Here is a 20,796-nt window from a genome sequence, read left to right as displayed (position 1 = left end):
TAAGTTTATCTTAAAAGTTTTTTTTATGAAAAATTATCATTAATTAAAGTTTAAGTTCATTTATCAATTATTCTTACGTCAAATGTATGATTTTAACCTTTTTCTATCATCTCACCAATAACTTTGCCATGTGACGTGTAGCGCCATCTGTGGATCGTCGCCGACGACGACCACTTCTAACCGGATACCTAACCAGTTCCGTAGTGACACACGACACCTGCCAGAACTGAACAATCTACATGTTCTGTTGTAACATCTTTTAGGAATAAAAGCTTTGAGAGTCAACGAGTTATGATAATGGAAATTGCTAACTTTTGACAATATGCAACTCTTAATAAAGTTACTTAATACTTTATTGTATTTATTTTAATGTATATTAGAAACAGCCAAAACTCCGATACATACTAGTAGATTCTGGACAATATCCCGAAGGTGGTGTTCAGAAATAAAGTTTTATTCGCGACATACATAAGTGGCATGATTTCGATGCCTCCAATGAACACTGCTCTAACTCAAAATTTTGAAATTTTCGTTTTTCACGCAAATCGCTTCACCATGCTAAAAGTATTACAATTAATCATTATTGATGGGGTTCGAAGCAAGAGTAAATCAGCTAGTTACAAAAAAAAACCATAAATATATCTGCAATAATAAAGATTTTATCAACTTTTTTGCGTTTAAACACTCCTCCTTACTAAATCTACGAATTTGGAGTTAGCGTAGTTGTTCATTGGAGGCATCGATTTATTTTATTGTATATTAGAAACAGCCAAAACTCCGATACATACTAGTACTAGATTCTGGACAATATCCCGAAGGTGGTGTTAAAAATTACGTTTTATTCGCGACATACATAAGTGGCATGAGAACAAAGTCTAATTCCGAAACACCCGTACTTACGTTGTTTGCATGACGAGAAATGTATTTATTTATATAGGGGCGCCAGATATGCAAATCGTGAATCCTTTGTGTAGTGAGTGTCCTTGTACGTCGAAACAATACCGCGTCGTTGTTGTTGTTGTTGTTACGTAATCGTAAAGAAGCGTCAACGGCATCTCGACCCTGCCTCTGTTCTCGTCAGTGACCCACATTACTCACTCGTTTCACGCAATAACAATAACGGTAAACTCGTTACATAATTTTGCAAGTTGCCGTAATTACATTGCAAGCTCAAACGAATTCAAACACGACACTGGTTTTTAATAAAACGAACGGATAGGTTTTCTATCGTTTTTATATCATTATTTTAGCGATTTTCATTCGTATACTTTTCGACACTACGTAGATTTGAGTCGGGCGCGCTGAGTTTCTCGCCGGATCTTCTCAGCGGGTCGCTATTCCGATCCGGTAGTAGATTCATTCGCGAAGCAATTGCTCTTGAGTTGTTAGGTCTCCTTCGGAGGCGCTCGGGCAGTTGTTAGCAAATCCCACCCCTCTTGGCTGAGCCTTTGCTCGCCCACCTGTCCTGGTGAAACTGGAAAGGCCTTCGGGCCAGTAATCTTTGAATAATAATAAAAAAAAAAGATTTGAGTCGGCAATCACTTGTGATGTAAATTAGTAAAGATTTGGTTTGACGGGTTAAACGTTACAAACAATCCTAAATTATCAATAAGAGTTTATCGTTAAAAGCGGAGAGACGAGGTCTGGAGGCACACCTGGCGTTAAGTGGTTACCTAGACGTACAAGGATCTGCTTCCAGACATAAGTTTGAAACTCTTGATCTGCGTGTTTCGTAACAGAACCCAAGATTCGTTTGGGACATAATGGATGGTTGTTACTCCTTCCATCAGAAATACCAAGAGTTTCCTCGGGGCTTTGAGAAAAACGCATACGCGTGACACAAGATTTATAGGAAGTAAATGAAAATGGAACATAGCGTTAGGTTAGTTCAAAAACAATGTCAAGATAACACTGCTACACAGTAACGCCGGATGTACCTACTTTGTTTAAAGAGATCTTATCTGATGGAACGCTAAAGAGTCGTGCGTGGTTTATTAAAACGTTCAAAGATAATAAAAAAAAACATTCGTAATGTAAACAAACAAATGAATATTCGATTCTTATCGTCGCACTAGAGCACGTCAAACAGATAGATTCACATAATATATTTATTTATAGAGCCGCGACAAGTGTCGAAACATTGAATGAACTTTTCTTTTCGTGACGTGAAGCGTGGGCGTGTGTGCGTGTGTCCCGGTGTCAATGTAGGCCACTGTCAAGGTCGAATGTTTAATATAAAGTCTGGCGTCGGGACATTAAAATGGTCGAACCCTCCCCAGACTCCCCTTATCCCCGGCTTGGCGGTCGCAATCGCTGCACTCGTCTATTTATTATCTGGAGACATACTCCAAGCGCCAAATTCGAGCACTGAATGTAATTATTATTAAAAACCTACATTTTAATATATAAAAAAAAAACACATACCTACTCGTAACTTTCCATGTCATTGATGTCAAAAAGTAAATAATATAAATGAATGGTTTTATCTTTTTACGTCAGAGTTTAATTCAACAAGAACAATCTTTGAGAGAAAGAGAGAGAGAGTATTCTTTACTGTACACCAGAAAACAAATAAACAGTGCGACACATTAAATACAAAAAAGTACAATTGGCGGTCTTATCGCTAAGAGCGATCATTTCCAGACAACCATCAGGTGGACAAGACTTATTTGGAAACGAACTACGCGCGTTACATGTACCACTCCAGTGAAATACATATACATATATGTACACATACATACAATTAATACACAATGTATTATAATACTTTGCGACATTTTATAAACGCTTTATTTTTTAATCTACTGAAATTTCTGCAAGGAGCACTGAATCCCGTGTAGTTGTTTTGTTGGAGACGCCACATTATGCGAATCTGGTAGTGTCGGTCGCTCCGTTGATACCGAGAGCGTTCTCTGTACAAACTTGAAACTCTCACTTTCAGACGACGACGACGACATGTTTATACATCTATAGGTTTCTTATCCACACAATTCCAGGACGTGACATTAACCTATATTACACAGAGACTCGTAGTACCGCTTCCGAGAATCGAAGTTTCTTCAAACACGAAAAAGAGAACCGACACGCACACACATACTCACACTGACCTATTTAAAGTCCATAATTATTAAATTGTCTGGTAAATGCAGGGGATACCCCGTTGGACGGCTGCCAACAGGAAGGGGTCATCTTAAATAAATCCCGAATAATAACGTATTTGTAAACACAAAGATTAAACTGTATGGTGATTTTTCGCGCGAAGAAGATTAGCGATTTCGAACGATTTGTTTTTATAATTCTCTAAGAGTATACACATACGTGTCTATTTACAATAACCCATCACGACGTTTAAATAAAATTTATTGTAACTATGTATAAAGGCACGTTTCTAGTCTGAAGTACGTACACAACGTTATGGGCTGTTCGAAGTCTCGGTCACGAATTGTTGGCCAAAGGTCTAGGTGTGTTTGCCAATTGCGATCAAATGACATCACTGCCGTGTTCACTCGCATTTCATTGGATTCATCTATTGAATCTATCTATATGAAGTTTGTCTTTTTTTAAATATCGCATATACGGTGCGATTACGTCACTTATGCAAATTATGTAATTTTTCAGGAGAAACGTCGGAAAATTCAACATCTTATTATATAATTCTTATATAGTCTTGCTAGGCTATAGAAATAAAATGAACTACAAACTTCACCAGTAAAAGCAAACACATCTCTCGTCTCACTATAAAAACTATTAAAAACTATTAAAAATACTAATAACTATTAAAAAATGTATTTTCTCATACTCAGTTCAGAGTTAACAAAAATTGCATAAGTGACTTTATAGTACCGTATGCGCGATATAATAATAACAAATTTACATTTATTTATTTATAACTTTATATACTAGACAGTATAAAGGCGGACTTAATGCCATAGGCATTCTCTGACAGTCTACCTTAGGGGGTTGCAGAGATGGATCTTGGAAGGTGTAGTGTAATAGTGATATTAGTTATATGTGAGTTGTCGATTTACATTCCCAACATTTCAACATCGTTATGACCATCAAAATGAAATTAATTTCAAACTATTGTTAGAGATTAAAAAAGATTAAAAGCGAAATTTCAAGGCGGCAGATTAATGAGGTGAATTATTTTTTTTGGGCATCCCTATTGCAGTATAACGTAGAATATTTTACGGTGACGTACCATGGAACAGCCGGAAAGATTCGTGTTCCACAAGCGGCGAAACGTCACAAAACCCAGGGTGATTGATTGCGGCTGTGACAGAAGGTTGCGTCACAACTACAAGGGGTCACGGGGTCAATGCCATTTACAAGTTAACCCACAACGATTACCCCATCACGTTTAATATTATTGTACAGTACGTGAAACTCGTGCAAAATAAGATTTATCATATTATATTCATTAATAATCAATTGTTAATCCGTCAACGTAGTCCATTGCCATGACTTATAACGTACATAACCAATTTAATGTTATGAATGCCAAAGTCAGTATCCAATTGATACTTACTTCTAACTACGAAATAGATTATCATGAAATTTTACATCAAGGGCAAATAAAATAAGATCAGGTACCCTTCATCAAGAAAAGAAATAGGTACTAATCCAGAGGTTTTTTTTTTCTTACTCGAACGCGAGTAGAGTCGCGTGTAAAGGCTAGTGTTATAATAAATGTTAAATATTCGTAAACAAGCATCGAGGGTGGTCCCGAGTTACGTGTTACGACCACCCGGCCCGGTAACACCGATCCCACATCGAGGATGTTAAAGACAAAACGTCTTTATGCCAATGATGGTGGGTGTTATTGCAACGTTTTTCTTTATACAAAAATCAAGGAAGGGTATGCGCGCAATTTCATGTGTTCTTTAAAAATATATTAAAGGTTTTTAAATTTGCCCACCAAAACCATTGACGAAAGCTATTTCAATACATCATTTTAAGTAATTGCGAAGTTTACCTATTTATCGAAAAGTAAAAATAAAAAACGAATGCATATATTGAAAGTGTATAATTTTTCGACTACTAATACTGTTTATTGACTAGAAACGGCAGATTATATTCAACAGAAATCTAAGGTTTTCTAAAAACTTATTGCTCTAATCTATACCCAAGTATATAATTATTATGTGGTAGGGGCTTATCCTAACTTGTTTGTATTGCTTACACAGGCATAGTTGGGTATGGCCAGTAATGGCAACACAGGGTGCGATGATCATCGTCAATAATGCCAAAGGTACAGCTAAACCGCCGTCTACAACAGCTGGGGACTCTTCTCAATCCTCATTTGTAAAACGACATATCATAAAGATCAGGAATCACCGTGGGAGTTCCGAGAAGCGCGTACGGACATCATCATACGTTTACTTTTTTTTTCCTACATATGCTGATAGCCTTGAGAGGCTATTTCAGCTTCACCCTAACGTGTGTAGGTGAGCTCACCGGGCTCAAACCGGAGTGTTGGGAGTGCATCGGTATGGGCCAGTCCTGTTGTGGTGCCAAATGGGGTGAACCATGCACTCGTTTATTGGTTATGGTCACAAGTGGGTTTCCTTATGACGTGACAACGTCTTATAATTCGATGGAGCCGGCTGCACGCACGAAAAAACATGACTCATGCGGCGTTACCTCGCTCTGAGGCGTTTTTTTTTTTTTTCCTCCTACCTATGCTGATAGCCATGAGAGGCTATTTCAGCTTCGCCCTAACGTTTGTAGGTGAGCTCACGGGGCTCAAACCTGACTACGATGCTAACACGAACCCTAGCAAGTCGTGCTTCGCAGAATCTACCACCGGATCGGAAACGCGAGCCACTGAGAAGATCCGGCGAGAAACTCAGTGGGCTGTGTCTGAGAGTTAATTTACTCGCCGAGCCCTTCGTCGCAAGCGACGGGTTCGACGAGAACGGTGACCGGTGCTTGAAGTACCTAAAAGCACCGTTAGTGGATCGGGAGGATCCGAGATGACGTGTTTTGGGCGACGTCGACTGCTTCCCATTCTGTCCGCAGAATCGGGAACGTAGTTGCCGGCGGCCACGATGAGAGGGTTCTCGTGTCGTGCCGCTTTATCGAAGTGGCGCATCGACGCCGACTGTAGATACTTACTGACGGACTCTAAGTCCAGGTCGTCATGGAGGTGTTTTATTATGACGTTGTCACGTTCAACTATCGTCAGTAAATCGACTTTACAGACAACCGATTTTTTAAATTTACGATATTCGAGCAAGTTAAATACTTAAACTGTTACAAAGTAATCTCTAAGGCTTGTCGAATGTTAACCATGCAACCAGACGGCAGTTTAAAGTTTATAGCGCAACTTTTATACCTTCAAGTTGTATACATAAAATTAAATATGTTTATTAGAAAAAAATACCCTTTTTTACGATGGCGAAACTTTGTACTGATGGTAGAACCTCTTGTCAGTCCGCGCGTGTAGGTACCACCACCCTGCCTATTTCTGCCGTGAAGCAGTAATGCGTTTCGGTTTGAAGGGTGGGGCAGCTGTTGTAACTATACTTGAGACCTTAGAACTTATATCTCAAGATGGGTGGCGCATTTACGTTGTAAATGTCTATGGGCTCCAGTAACCAGTAAACACCAGGTGGAATGTGAGCTCGTCCACCCATCTAAGCAATAAATAAATAAATAAACTTATATAAATGTACAAGAAATTTACTAAATAGTTTTAGATAAATACTAGGCTGAGGTTAGTTCGGAAGACGTGCCATAAGATCTATGCTACGGTCGACTGATGAAATATTCGGGACCGCAGAGAAGTCGTGCATTAGCATGGCCGACGATTGTACATTATGGCATAAAAAGGGGAGGTCCATCAACACTGGATACTAAAAGGGTGATTATGATGATGATGATGATGATTAAATAAATTCGCTGTATGTCTGTCTGTTTCCCCGCTTACTTCTTTCAAGCCACGCAAACGACTTTGAAAATTAAATAATGATTTATGAAGAAAATTTTTGTATTAATAATTCTTAATTACACGGAACATCATAGTGTTTATTATAATTATCTATGTAAATATTTTTGAGATAAGATTTTTTTTAATTATTTGCAACATTATTGTAACGAGATAAGGCCAAAATAATAAGCCACCAAAATCGAACAGAATATAAATTTATTGAAACCGCACAAATGATTAACGACAGTAAATGGTTAACCCCAATATTAACGTACTAGCTGTTACCCGCGGTTTTGCCCGCGCTGTCAAAGAAAAGTGTTAGTTTGCTCCCGAGGGAACGAGATTTTGTCGGTATAAAAGTTAGCCTACGTCACTCTCCTGACCCAATACATCAATTTTAAAAAACTCATATTAATCCGTTGCTTCGTGTCAACCTGAAAGAAGGACAAAACAGCACAAAGAAACAAACAAACTAACATACTTTCACATTTATAATATTAGTATGGATCTAACAAAGAATGAAGTTTTCGTTTAGATAGAGCGTTCTCCTCCAGGCAAACTTTTGTCGTCGTGGCCTAAAGGATAAGACGTCCGGTGCATTCGTATGTAGCGATGCACCGGTGTTCGAATCCCGCAGGCGGGTACCAATTTTTCTAATGAAATACGTACTCAACAAATGTTCTCGATTGACTTCCACGGTGAAGGAATAACATCGTGTAATAAAAATCAAATCCGCAAAATTATAATTTGCGTAATTACTGGTGGTAGGACCTCTTGTGAGTCCGCGCGGATAGGTACCACCACCCTGCCTATTTCTGCCGTGAAGCAGTAATGCGTTTCGGTTTGAAGGGTGGGGCAGCCGTTGTAACTACACTGAGACCCTTAGAACTTATATCTCAAGGTGGGTGGCGCATTAAAGTTATAGATGTGTATGGGCTTCAGTAACCACTCAACACCAGGTGGGCTGTGAGCTCGTCCAACTATCTAAGCAATAAAAATAAAAAAAACTTCAAACATTTAGAAATAAATAGCTGTAAAAAGTACTTTCAGCTCGTGATGTTAAGACTTTTAAATTGATAAGAAACAAAGATAAATTAATAATTTATAAGCATAACCTTAAGCACGCATCGAAGGTACTATTGCGTTTAGTTATTAAGCTCAGAGTTCGGTTTACAACCTCGTTACCGGCGATCCAACGTTTTTACAGCGCGATTAAGCTCGAACCGAAGACCTCTCCTAATACGGCTAAATCTTTTTATTATACAGCCGAACTGTAAAAGTACCCGCACGGAGAGATAGAATAATAACACATCTATACATATAAATAAAATTGGAGTGTCTGTTTGTAATATTCAAATAACCGCTTTTTACTACATGCATATGAATATATACATACGGTACATACACTAAAACAACACTTTTTACAATTTTTGACTGTCTGTCTGTCTGTTTGTTTGTTCCGGCTAATCTCTGGAACGGCTGTACCGATTCTGACGGGACTTTCACTGACATGTAGCTGATGATATAAGGAGTAACTTAGGCTACTTTTTTTAGACTAGCTTCGCCCCGCGGCGTCACCTACTGTACGACAATAACAGCGGGTAACATCGCGGAACTCACCTAGTCTATACATATAAATAAAATTGGAGTGTCTGTTTGTAATATTGTAATAACCGCTTTTTACTACATGCATATGAATATAATATACGATACATACACCAAAATAACATTTTTTACAATTTTCGTCTGTCCGTCTGTCTGTCTGTTTGTTCCGGCTAATCTCTGGAACGGCTGGACCGATTCTGACGGGACTTTCACTGACATGTAGCTGATGATATAAGGAGTAACTTAGGCTACTTTTTTTAGACTAGCTTCGCCCCGCGGCGTCACCTGCGGTACGACAATAACCGCGGGTAACATCGCGGGACTCACCTAGTCCTAAATAAAATCAGTTAAACGAATTCAAAAATAAAACCAAAACGTGCGTAATACTTTTTCAATGTTCATCTGAACGTACCTAGTTAGTTGGGATTTAAATTTGTTCGAAATTGAAATAACACGTAAAAGCTTTGTCTCTGTTCCGCGCGGGTCGTGTATGTATAAATTATTATTGAAATGCAACAAAACGAGCGAGCGACCACATTTTGTTCGCCTCGTCCCAACTCGTGGCGCATTATCGAAATCGGACCGCAATAATTACATTCGAAATGAACGCGACCGCTCCATCCATCTGTCCAAACGAGTCAATATATTATATGTATATAATATGTATTTCGGCATCGACAAAACTGTATCAATGAAATATTCTGCATGCATGTTTATAAATACGTGAAGGAATTTATAAACATGCAATTGAAAAAAACCCTCCACGGTGTTTCCCGAGCGCTATGACATGTCCTTCTTCAAACGAGGCTTATGGAGAGTATTAAGCTGTAGGCAGCGGCTTGGCTCTGCCCCTGGCATTGCTGAAGTCCATGAGCGACGGTAACCACTCACCATCAGGTGGGCCGTATGCTCGTCTGCCTACAACGGCAATAAAAAAAAAAAAGGAAAAGCTTTGTATCCCTTTTTACGAAAGTTGCGCGGACGGAGGAGTATGAAATTTCCCACACTTATAGAGAGAGAATGTTAATATTTTTTAAAATAATGCATAAAATATACATTAAATCAATAAAGAAAACATTACACACACACTACATACCATGTATTTGACGCACACACGCATGCATACTATTTATTTATTGTCAAACTTTTGTTCTTGACGTCTGTGGTCAGATTGAGAGAATATATATTGTTTGTCTTAATTAATATTTTTTTATAGTGTAGCCTTGGCGAAATTTGTGATTATAGAAGTATAATAGTCTTTGAAAATAGAATCATATAGTGTACAAACTTATAATTTCAATGAATTATAGTCGAATTATAGTCAACTACCGAGCGACCACTAGTAATCTTTATTCGTTCTGCAAAACGACACGACATTTGAACGAAAGGCGACGCGGTTGTCTTTTTTACATGACACTTTCGACCGTCTCCCGTACAGTTAATAAATAATAGTTTAAAAGAACTAACAAAATACGCTTTTATAGAAAATCCAACTCCAATTCCTCCTCCAATTTCGAGTTAATCCGACGTTTTGAAGGGGGTCAAAATCATGTTCAAAGATTCCGTTACAAACATACATACGTCTGAAGCTAATAAAAGCGTATTAAAAATGCAAATGAAGATCTAACAGGCTGCTTACTTTGAACACTTGTGAGCTATTTAATTTAGAAAAACTAGAAACGCAGTTAACCACAGTCCAGTGTTGAACAAGCGACATTGTTAATAATACATTACAAGCACGCATGGTACGGTTTTGTCACAGAATAGGTAATAAATTATTGTCCTAAATACTTTTCCTTTTTTTTATTGCTTCGACGGGTTAACGAACTCATATCCCACCTGGTGCTGAGTGGTTATCGGAACTCACGGCACGACACGAGAACCCTCTCATCATTGCCGCCGGTAACTACATTCCCGATCCTGCGATCCGAATGGTAAACAGTCGACGTCGCCCAAAACACGTCATTTCGGAACCTCCCGAACCACTAACGGTGCTTTTAGGTACCCCAAGTAACGGTCATCGTTCTCGTTGAACCCGTCGCTTGCAACGAAGGGCTCGGCGAGTAAATTAACCCACAGGCACAGCCCACTGAGTTTCTCGCCGGATCTTCTCAGTGGGTCGCGTTTCCAATCCGGTGGTAGATTCTGCGAAGCACGGCTCTTGCTAGGGTCCGTGTTAGCAATAATGTCAGGTTTGAGCCCCGTGAGCTCAACTACTTGCCCGGTGATGCTAATATGGTCTCTCAAGACCATCAGCTCAGGTAGGAAACTCAAAAAAAACCCCTTTCAAACCGGAACACATTAATGCTACGGAAAGATAGGTGAGGTGATGGTAACTACCCACCCACCCGTGCGGATGGACCTACAAGACGCTGTACCACCAGAAAAGCTAGTCCATCCTTGTTCAAGTATTCGGCTTAACGATTTTATTAATTATCTTTCAGTATCGATTAGTATTGATTTGGTGTTTGTTTTATTAAATTCTAAGATTTATTTGTACAAGAATAATATTTCGAACACGAATCAGTAAAAATATCAGGTACCGGGTTACGATGCGGTTGTTTAAATCGTGTGAATTGAAAGCGAAAAGATCGCCTTTAGTGAACCATCTGGCAAACGACATTCTCGCCTTCTCGGACTTGAGCAGATCTCGTAAACTAGTGATACGGCAGAGCTGTACAGTCAGCAATAAAAGTTAATATTTTCAGATGCATTAAGCGATATTACTATTCAAATATTCATATAACTAACAATGCATATTCGTTTAGTTTTTGCATACGAACTGTGCGTCAAGGGGTCGCGCCACCAGACGCCTGATTACAGCGTTCGTTGTGTATCCCGTCATTCATTTACATGTGTAGTACTATACAAGCTCGCTCAATCTCGTTTATTATGAACGCGCAACCCCGTTTTACAAATATTAACACTACGTGCAATACAGTGTAATAGTAGTAGACATTGTTGGCACATTCGTCTTTTTCCACGAGCTCGTGATAGAGCACACGGCGCTCGCTCGACTCACAATTAGTTGAAATTGTTTTTAATTGAAGTGTTCTCGGCAAAGTTCAAGCTTTTAGCAGCAGTAAAGCGTTTCATTATTTCACGGGAAATTAAATGCCTTATTTTTTAAATGTGCGTCGGTGGCATACACACAAAAAACAACTCGCTATTAAAATTTTAATCAGTCCCTCTTTGTTCTCCAGTTTTTTTGCGATAATAATCGAAAAACAGTCTTTAAAACTTGCTGGCTGGTTACAGTTTCATTCCAATAATAAACATGGATGGATCAACCATTCTCCGTTACGAAATCAGCTGATCCATTCAAAGAAATCTTAAAAAAATCACAACACCACAATCACAAAGCACATTTAAAAGTTCCTTGACAAAACGAAATGGGGTGAGGGAACCGAGCCCTACTAAGCCGAGAGCCATAAATTATTGCTACGTTCTGCTGCCGGTTCACAATAAAACTTTTTAAGTTTAATTATCTTTCAGGAAAATAGACGTGTCATCTCCAGTAGCATAGTTTGTATGTTTTTTTTTTTAGGATATGTTGACAATACAAAATTTACTACTATCAAATTATTTTTACTAGCTTAATGGCTAGCTTGTGTTAAGCACTTATATGAGATGAATGTCTCAATTTCATTAGAACAACAGCTGTGCTGTTCACCGAAACTCATAGCTGCTTTCGAGTAAATACATCTCAATTCAGATAACATTCTTGGTTACAAAATTTCCATACATCTACCGACGGGTTCAAGAGCCGAAGTACGACACGGAGGAAATCCCCCTCGAGCGGGGCAACTTTCGTTGCTTTCATTACAAAAAGCGTCACATCGCGAAACGGGGCTCCCGGCTCAATAATTCCACTCATTTGGGTTCCCCCGGGCGGGCCAGCGAGACAATACCCGCCAGCCTAACGGTATCAATCAACATCAAACAGCCCCGCGTTCTATCTATACACAAAAGTTTAGAGGGTCCAACAATTTCGTTGTTACACAATGTTCAATAACGAATGGTTCAAACTAAAACTGAATGTATGTGGCGTTTCTAGAGATGCATTTACGTTTCGGATTGGGTAAAATTGAAAAAAAAAAACTTGGCAAAGTAAAATTCGCGTGTCTATCAGTCCCTTTAAATAATTGTACCTATTCAGGGAATCTCTTTTCACAAACAGTTTAATATGTTCCGTTTCTTTTACCTCAGTAATATATTTATTGATAATGGGGAACACCCAGACGTGGCAATTCCGCCCACTGTCGTCGACACGCATTCGCACGTGTTTTCTTTTGGTCAATGACATTCATTAAATTCCGTTAAATTATTCAATTTGATGCAAAAACCAATTTCAAATATAAACTTTATTTTAACTTTAGAAATATACGAAACACCAGCGTTTTCTAACATCTATACTAATATTATAAAGAGGAAAGATTTGTTTGTTTGTTTGTTTCGAATAGGCTCCGAAACTACTGGACCGATTTGAAAAATTCTTTTTCCATTAGAAGCCGATATTGTCCCTGATGAACACAGGCTACTTTTTTTTAATTTTTATTTATTTTATTTTTTTATTTCATGTGTGTTTTAATGTTTCCGAAGCGAAGCGAGGGCGGGTCGCTAGTTCTATAATATTTATCAACCTAAAACTGCAATATGCAGATTTCAAATATTTTTACGTCTGCACAATACAAATGTCCATAGATAATTTTATATTATTTTGGAAAAAATTATGTTGTTTTATTAATGTATTTTATTTATTCGTGATCTGCGTTCGAGCGATTTTTACCGGTAGCATTGAAGTACAAAAATGATGGGCGAGTATAGTTTAAAAAAATGGGAGTTTTTATACATTTAGCGATAGTCACAGCGGAGCGTATGGCCTCATTTCAGTAATCGTAAATACAGATTAACGGTGCTAGAAGAAGTTTTTTAAATAAACCTTACAAGTTCTCTAAAAAAAAACACTTTTTTATTTTTCTTACCTAAGCTAACAGCCTTGAAAGACTATGTCAGCGTAACCCTAACGTGTAGGTGAGCTCTCGGGGCTCAAACCAGGAGGCGTTACTAGCACCGGCCCTAGCAAGAGCAGTGCTTCGCAGAATCTACCACCGGATCGGAAACGCGATCCTCTGAGAAGATCCAGCGAGAAACTCAGTGGACTCAAATTTTTTACGTTATTGTGTACTATTTATACAAAGAACCAAAACCGGAAAATAGTAGTCTAATCTACTCACCCTTCTGTTCTAACGGTTCAGGTTTAGGTGTGATGAAATATCACCTGATAATACTTTTGGCTTCAATTTATATTCCATGAAACACACGTAGACGATAAATACGTTTTTTTTTCTTCTATCTAATAAAACTTCATCAGGCACGGCTTAGCAAAAGCGTAGTCAATAAGAATCTTTATTTTTAAAACAAAGTTAAAGCGGCGCGTCTCTTCAATTTCCTCCCAGTGCTATCTCGCGAGGAAATTGCCTCACATTTTTCAATTGGAAACAATAAAGTTTGCAAAACATTTATTGACAACCAACCTGATTCAATTGATCCTAATGATCAAACGAGATGCTAATGGTAAGCGCAATATTTTTTAGATTTAGTATCATTTTTTTTCTCTATATTGATCTTTCTACAAAATTTCTTTAATAATCCAAGATTTAAAAGAACAATTTGTTCAAAAATCATGCTGCAAAATGTAACCAAGCTGACGGCGTACCCAAGAAACACAAAGTTATTGTTATGAGATTTTTTTTAAATAGCGCATATTTTTTTGTAACGCATTTCGTACACTGTGAGCTCACGACTGACCGGGTATTTATCGTTTATTCATTTGAATGCCGCCCACCTCATGAGTCGTTCTCTAATTACATTCGAATAAAGGCAGCTCTACTATTTGAAACAGAACAACTCGTCAATTACAGGGATATTACGAGGGAGTTTCCACTGAGTTTCTCGCCGAATCTTCTCAATGGGTTTCAATTCCGATCCGATGGTAGATTCTACGAAGCACAGCTCTTGCTAGGGCTAGTGCTAGAAAATTCTTTCAAGTTGAGCCCGTGAGCACACCTACCTGTTCGCGGGAATCTGGAATAGCCTCTTAGGCTACCAGCGAATAAGTAGGGAAAAAAACCTAAGCGCATGGTTGTTTCAAACAAGATATGTGTACACATAGGATTCACCATACCAATAAACACCGCACCTTACAAAAATCCTTTTTGTATACTAAATACCATATTTTAAATGTCAAATAATCCTTGAAAAACATAAACAGAGGGAAAGCAACTTCGTTAAGTACAGAAACATTGTACTTTGTTCGTTACGTGACTTCTTGTCTATATTATTCAGTCATTAGTGTACTACTAGAGTCGACAATACCGAACATTGCTTCGTCATTTGCCTTGAGCGCTAACGTATATACAATTTTACTTAACATTGACGTACGCAATCTATTTATAGATATAGATTTTTACTATTACATCGTTACTCATAAACATGTATTTATTTATCAATTTATTTTGAGTATTGAATGCATAAAACCGTCCGTTGTAAGCTTAAATTACGTGTACGCACCGAATTGCATTTAACATTGTTGCATAATACCTTTTTAAGTACACATAAAAACGTATAGCTGCAGTTACAAAATGCATCGCGATGATAATCTTTTTCGGGAACAATTTTATACAAATATGTAGTTAATATTATAAGGTTTTTCTTGAATCATTTAGGTTGTGTGTGTGTGTTTCAAGTTGATAGCTTTTTAATTCAAGGTTCCGATGAAACGTCAAGCACATGGTTGCTGCTTTTCAAACTTGTGTGTGCGTAAACGTCATGCAATCGCATCATTACGTACATATACATACAAGTTGTATAGAATAAATAACTTACAGATTCTGGGTCTTGGGTGTTTGGAGTGGACGTCTGCGGTGGCCTTGACGGAGGAGGGTAACCCTGTTGACAAATGTTCAATTATTTAAATATTCAATAAATAAAATATTTTTCAAAATTATTAAGTATTTAATCGTAATTAAAACAAGTTATTTAACAAAAACAACACCGTTCAATGTACATAAAATACAATATTGTTTCATGGAAGCAATGAAAAGCAATCAACATCAATGAGACCACATTCTTTTCAATTTCAGGACTTTTTGGCGGGAACGTGTGGAGTGAAGTTGTGTGATTTGTTTATTTTGTATATTAGTGTTTCTTCAGGTTTAAATGTATAATAACTGTGGTTTATTAACTGTTTAAAATCTGTGAAAGTGCACAAATATGGAAAAATGAAACAAAGCGCTGGACGTAACTTCTCGGGATCCTCCAAAAAGTCCACTGAAAAAATCTCAGTAAATGACCACCATTTTACTGAGATTACATTTCATTCCATATCATCTTCATTTCATTTCACTCCATATTATGATTTATCATAAAAATAAGAATATATATTAAAATAAGACATGACCTAAAGGTCATAGATACCAGGTCATAAACCCTAAAAAAAATATATTCAATTCCATGTAAAAGTAAACTCGTGTTTTCCTCATCATTTATTTACGTACATTGTATCTTGTATGTAGGGCTGTTGAGTTAATGCAACTGTTAAATTGACGATTTCAATTTCAACATTAATATACATTGCTTGGGACCTTGTGCAATGCTTTTACGAGAGACCGAATACGCGGAGGAGTGTCCGCTTTGTGGGTACTAACTAAAACGTTCTGTTGACGATCTACTTAACCTTTTCCCTGCAACATCGACTAATTGCTTCGAATTCAGTGCGTACAATCACTTGGCTTGGCAATCGAGTAAGAAACGAATTGAATTTAAAATGTTTAGCATCCTTTTTCTTTTGGCGTACATAAGCAAACGAGATGCTAACAAAGTTCCAAACTCAAAGTTCAGGATGTAGTCAAACTAATTTGCCATTCGAACGAGTAACAATGACAAAAACTGAAACTAAAAGTTTACCATCGACGCTACAATCTGTTTTAGTGCCACACAGAACTAACATTGTAAACTAAATTTTTTTCTTTATAAATTTCCGCAGTTTTTATTCATTACCGCATTATGTTTGTTACTTGGTGATCCTTTTTTATTGCATAGGTGTATTAACAAGCTTATGACCCACCGGGTTTACAGTGGTTACCGCGGCCCATAGGCAACATAACGTCGCCGCAATGCCACCATTCACCTTGAGACATGACATCTAAGCCTCAATTGTGTATGATAACATCTGTCAGACCCTTTATAAACGCATCACTACTTATGAATGTGAATAACAAAAAGGAATCCACAAATTTGTATGTATTAAAAAAAATCGCTTGACTATCTTGTGTATCAGTTATTGTTTGTTACGATATTACATGTAATACCAAACTCCCACCAAAAAGATCACGTAAGAAAAGGAAACCGTAAAACTTATTCAAATTAAAATAAGTAAATTTGCCATAGGGTTGTCTATAAGAAAACTACGCTTGACAAAACATAAGCACGTACTTAGTTCAGTCTGAAAAGTATAAAAGACAGAAATAGCTTTTAATCAAAATGTTAATAACATTTTAGACACACAATAGACAAGAAAAACGTCAGATATTTTTCTCTTTAACAATTGAATTGCATTATTTTGCAGAGACTGCAAAAAGGGAACTGAGGGGCATAATTTATCCAAGTCGGCAATTCCCGACAGCCCTGCCATGCCGGTACGAGTCCGCCGCAGGAGAATGTTCGCCTCACAGTCAGCGCTTTAGAGGTTTCCAACCGGGAGCGAGGTTGCCACACTAAAGTTCCGAGAATCTAAAGCATTTTGCACTTTGTTTATTATGAGTCGAGGAGGCGATAACTTGCTCTCTTTATACTTACTTACAAAGAATACGACTACGACGTTTTCCTTTTTTGATAGTTAAAGTGGTGTTTTTGAGTTTCGGGAGTGCTCTTAAATTTTGTCTATTTGTTGGCCAATTGTAACGTTTCTTTTACTAAATTTCATTATAATTTTTTTGTGTAAAGTGTAAAAAGTCGGACAAAGTTAAGTCGCATCCTTGTTTCTACTTTATAATTTGTAATTATACATCATTTTTCCAGTGAAATAAACAAATGAGTGAAGAACATTGATTAACGCGCCTGAAGCCCTAATAAAATCGTATTTCAGGGTATTTACGTCGCGTCCGCGTCGGTTTAATAGTGAAGTCCAGTAAAATATAATTAGTGATTCCTCATTAGGGCGCGGGCGGCGTGGCCCCTCTGGACGTCGGTGCGTCCGCCGGCTTATGGTTATTAATAACGCGAGCCGCCTGCGCCCCCGACCCCCCCCCCACGCTCGCCAGCGCCGCACGTCTGACATTTTAATTCCGGAGCTGCGCTATAACTCCGTTCGCTCACTGTTATGCCATGTTCCATCGAGTATTTTATCGATGTTTTTTTACACATCTTTAATCATCCAGAGGCATTATTCATAACTGTTGTCAAATGTTGTAAATACTTTTACCCAAGCATTAAACAACTTTACATACCTTGTGTACGCATTAGATTTATTTTATATTTTAAATAACACGATTTTAATCAATTTTGTTAGTCAGTTTTAGATTTTTATTACTGTATTTTATTTTCTTATTATATTTAAAAAAAAAAAGTTTGTTTTGTGTCAATGTTTCCTTGGTGTTTAAATTTTTTTTTACACAATTTTCAATCCTTTACCGATAATATGATCTATCTTATTGCTTCTCGAATGTAATGAAACACTAAATTACTGCAAAAGTAATATTATATTAAAAGTTGATTCAATATGTATTACTATCGAGTTAATTGAGTACATCACTAGATACAAGTATGAACGCTACAATGGCGGTCGGGCGAGCGCGGGTCGAGCGCAACATGGCTGCCTGGTAGGCGGTTCGAGTGAGGGAGACGCAGCGAGCATCGACAGCTTCTCTCCTACTCGCACTCGCACGCAATGCTCGCATCGATCTCGACTCTGTGTGCTCGCCCCGGCACCAGAAAGGCGGAACTAACAAAATTACAAAGCGCTTTCGAGCCGCTAATCATAAAATAAGATACGACGTTTCATTTCGAGCGTACAACTCACGAGCGATCACGACGCTGGAATGGTCCTCGACTCAAAATTCTCGACTGACATTTCGAGAGAGACTTGTTCGGAATTCATTGAGCCCTGACTAGTGTTTAAAGTACCGGCTTTTCCGTTTCTCTCTCAAATTGCCACAGTGGGAAGCTTCCTTTAACTTTTGTTTTTGTTTTACACAGTAAGCTAGTGTTTTGCAAGCTAGTACGTAAAATTTAATTTATTAGAAAGGGGTGGGGTGTTTGATTTTTAATTACGTAACTTTGATCGGAAACCGGAATTCCATTATTTCAGGTAAAGCCTGAATGTTCCAAAGTAGAACGGTTTACCCACATAAAGCTTTTCATCTAAGTTAAGAGGCTTAGCGCCGAACTTTTGGATTAAAATAGTGTTTCATTCCGTTGGTTTCTTGTACCATACAGTAAAAACAATTGTTACAGATTGAATTAGATTATGGTTGTTTAAAGTTTATGAAGTGATTTTTCAGCGGTAGGCACCAACCGGCTTGGTCCTGGCGCTGGCATTGCGACATCTATGAGCGACAGTAACCATTCAGCATCAGATGGACCGCATGCTAATCGGTCTACAAGGACAATATATAAAAAAGTAAACATAAATTACCATCTAACCGACAGGAATTACGAAAACAAAATTTCTGTTCAGTATTCAAACAGTGTACACACTATACAAACGACGTTGGCGAGCAAATATGCAAACACGTGCCGCATCTTCATTATAAGCAGAAAATGGCTAGACTGGCCACATGCGGGCTGTATATCTTCTACTAGGGATGTGTCGGAAAGATGCAAATCTAGCAATACCGTATCTAAGAAACTTACACATTACATTTACCGATAAATAATGGGTTGTTGATGTATGAAGAACTGATCATTTACGTTTTTGAACTTAAGAGTTGGTTCAAGTTTCTTGTTTAGGTTTTTGTTCAATTAGGTTTTCGTGCTCTAGTTATTGTATGAACTGACATCAACCACGTGCGATATTATATAACAACTAGCGGCCCGCTCCGGCTCCGCTCGGGTCTTTAACAAAACTTTCAACGATATTTGACGTTGTTTTATTTTTTTAAATAAAAGAACACTTATTGCGGTATAACTATAATAGTTAGACATATTATTATGCTGTCGCGACACTTTTTGTAAACTATAATGTGTTCTACAAAGTTAGTGCATTATTTTATTCTATCATCAATAGTTTTCGCAGGGCACGCGATGTAAATAATATTTTAGTTAATTTTTTTATACCTTGGGTTACATTATTGGAGTTTTAGTAAGGATCCCTAATTTTTTCAAAAAAGATTATAGCCCATATCACTCGGGAATAGTAAAAGAATTTTTCAAATCGGTTCAGTAGTTTCAGAGCCTATTCAATACAAACAAACAAACAAATCTTTCCTCTTTATAATATTATTATTATTATAGTATAGAAGTATATATTCTGGACATTGTCACACCATCGAACGAATATAACAATTTACAAACAGAAAAGCGATTATAATAAGTCACCAATAATAAACCGAGCCGATTTCGCGTAACCTTTATGGTAATCGCTTTGGGTTCGAGCAAAAAAACATAATAAGAAACGGTAAGGAAAGCGAAAGTTGCCCATTAAAGCGAACATGACCATAGAACGTTTATTGAAATAGTTAGCAGCCAAGGAAGCTGATTTAAAAAATAAAAAAAAACAACTAATCCGCGTTATGTACAATCGTAGCAAGTTTAATGTATTGCTATAACACTAAAGTTCATAGCCAAAGTTATATCCGCTCGCGCCCTGGATTAACAACACTTTCCATACAGTGTCTTCAATTTCGTTAAGCTGTACGTACAGATTCTTATCTGTTACGGTGTCGACGGTTGTATTGTTCCAAGCGCGTGAAAACCGGGAAACGTTTTAAGCTCATCTGATATTGTTCACAAAACAAACTTACTGAAACATATTTTGTTTTGGTTACTCAGTCGTTTTTATTTATCCTACTGGTGGACCCAGAAGTCGAAATTCGACTATAATTAATTGAAATTATAAGCTTGTACATTATTATGGTTCTATTGTCAAAGACTATTTTTTTTATTTATTGCTTAGATGGATGGACGAGCTCACAGCCCACCTGATGTTAAGTGGTTACTGGAGCCCATAGACATCTACAACGTAAATGCGCCCCCACCTC

The 20,796-nt window shown here is 37.7% G+C and overlaps 1 protein-coding gene across 10 annotated transcripts in view; it reads right to left on the bottom strand.

Moving 5' to 3' along the window:
* osa (trithorax group protein osa) overlaps positions 1-20,796 on the bottom strand; it is a 113,987-nt gene that overhangs the window by 49,500 nt on the left and 43,691 nt on the right. For all 10 annotated transcript variants that reach the window (XM_089728703.1, XM_089728711.1, XM_089728710.1 and 7 more), the window contains exon 4: positions 15,425-15,487. In XM_089728703.1, the coding sequence (XP_089584829.1) occupies positions 15,425-15,487 (63 nt within the window). The remainder of the gene's footprint in view (positions 1-15,424; positions 15,488-20,796) is intronic.

Source organism: Bombyx mandarina, chromosome 07 (genome assembly GCF_030267445.1).
Source record: "Bombyx mandarina strain Sakado chromosome 07, ASM3026744v2".
NCBI classification, from domain to species: Eukaryota; Metazoa; Arthropoda; class Insecta; order Lepidoptera; family Bombycidae; genus Bombyx; species Bombyx mandarina.
The sequence above is the reverse complement of the archived record's forward strand: the minus strand, read 5'-3'. Positions and strand labels throughout refer to the sequence as shown.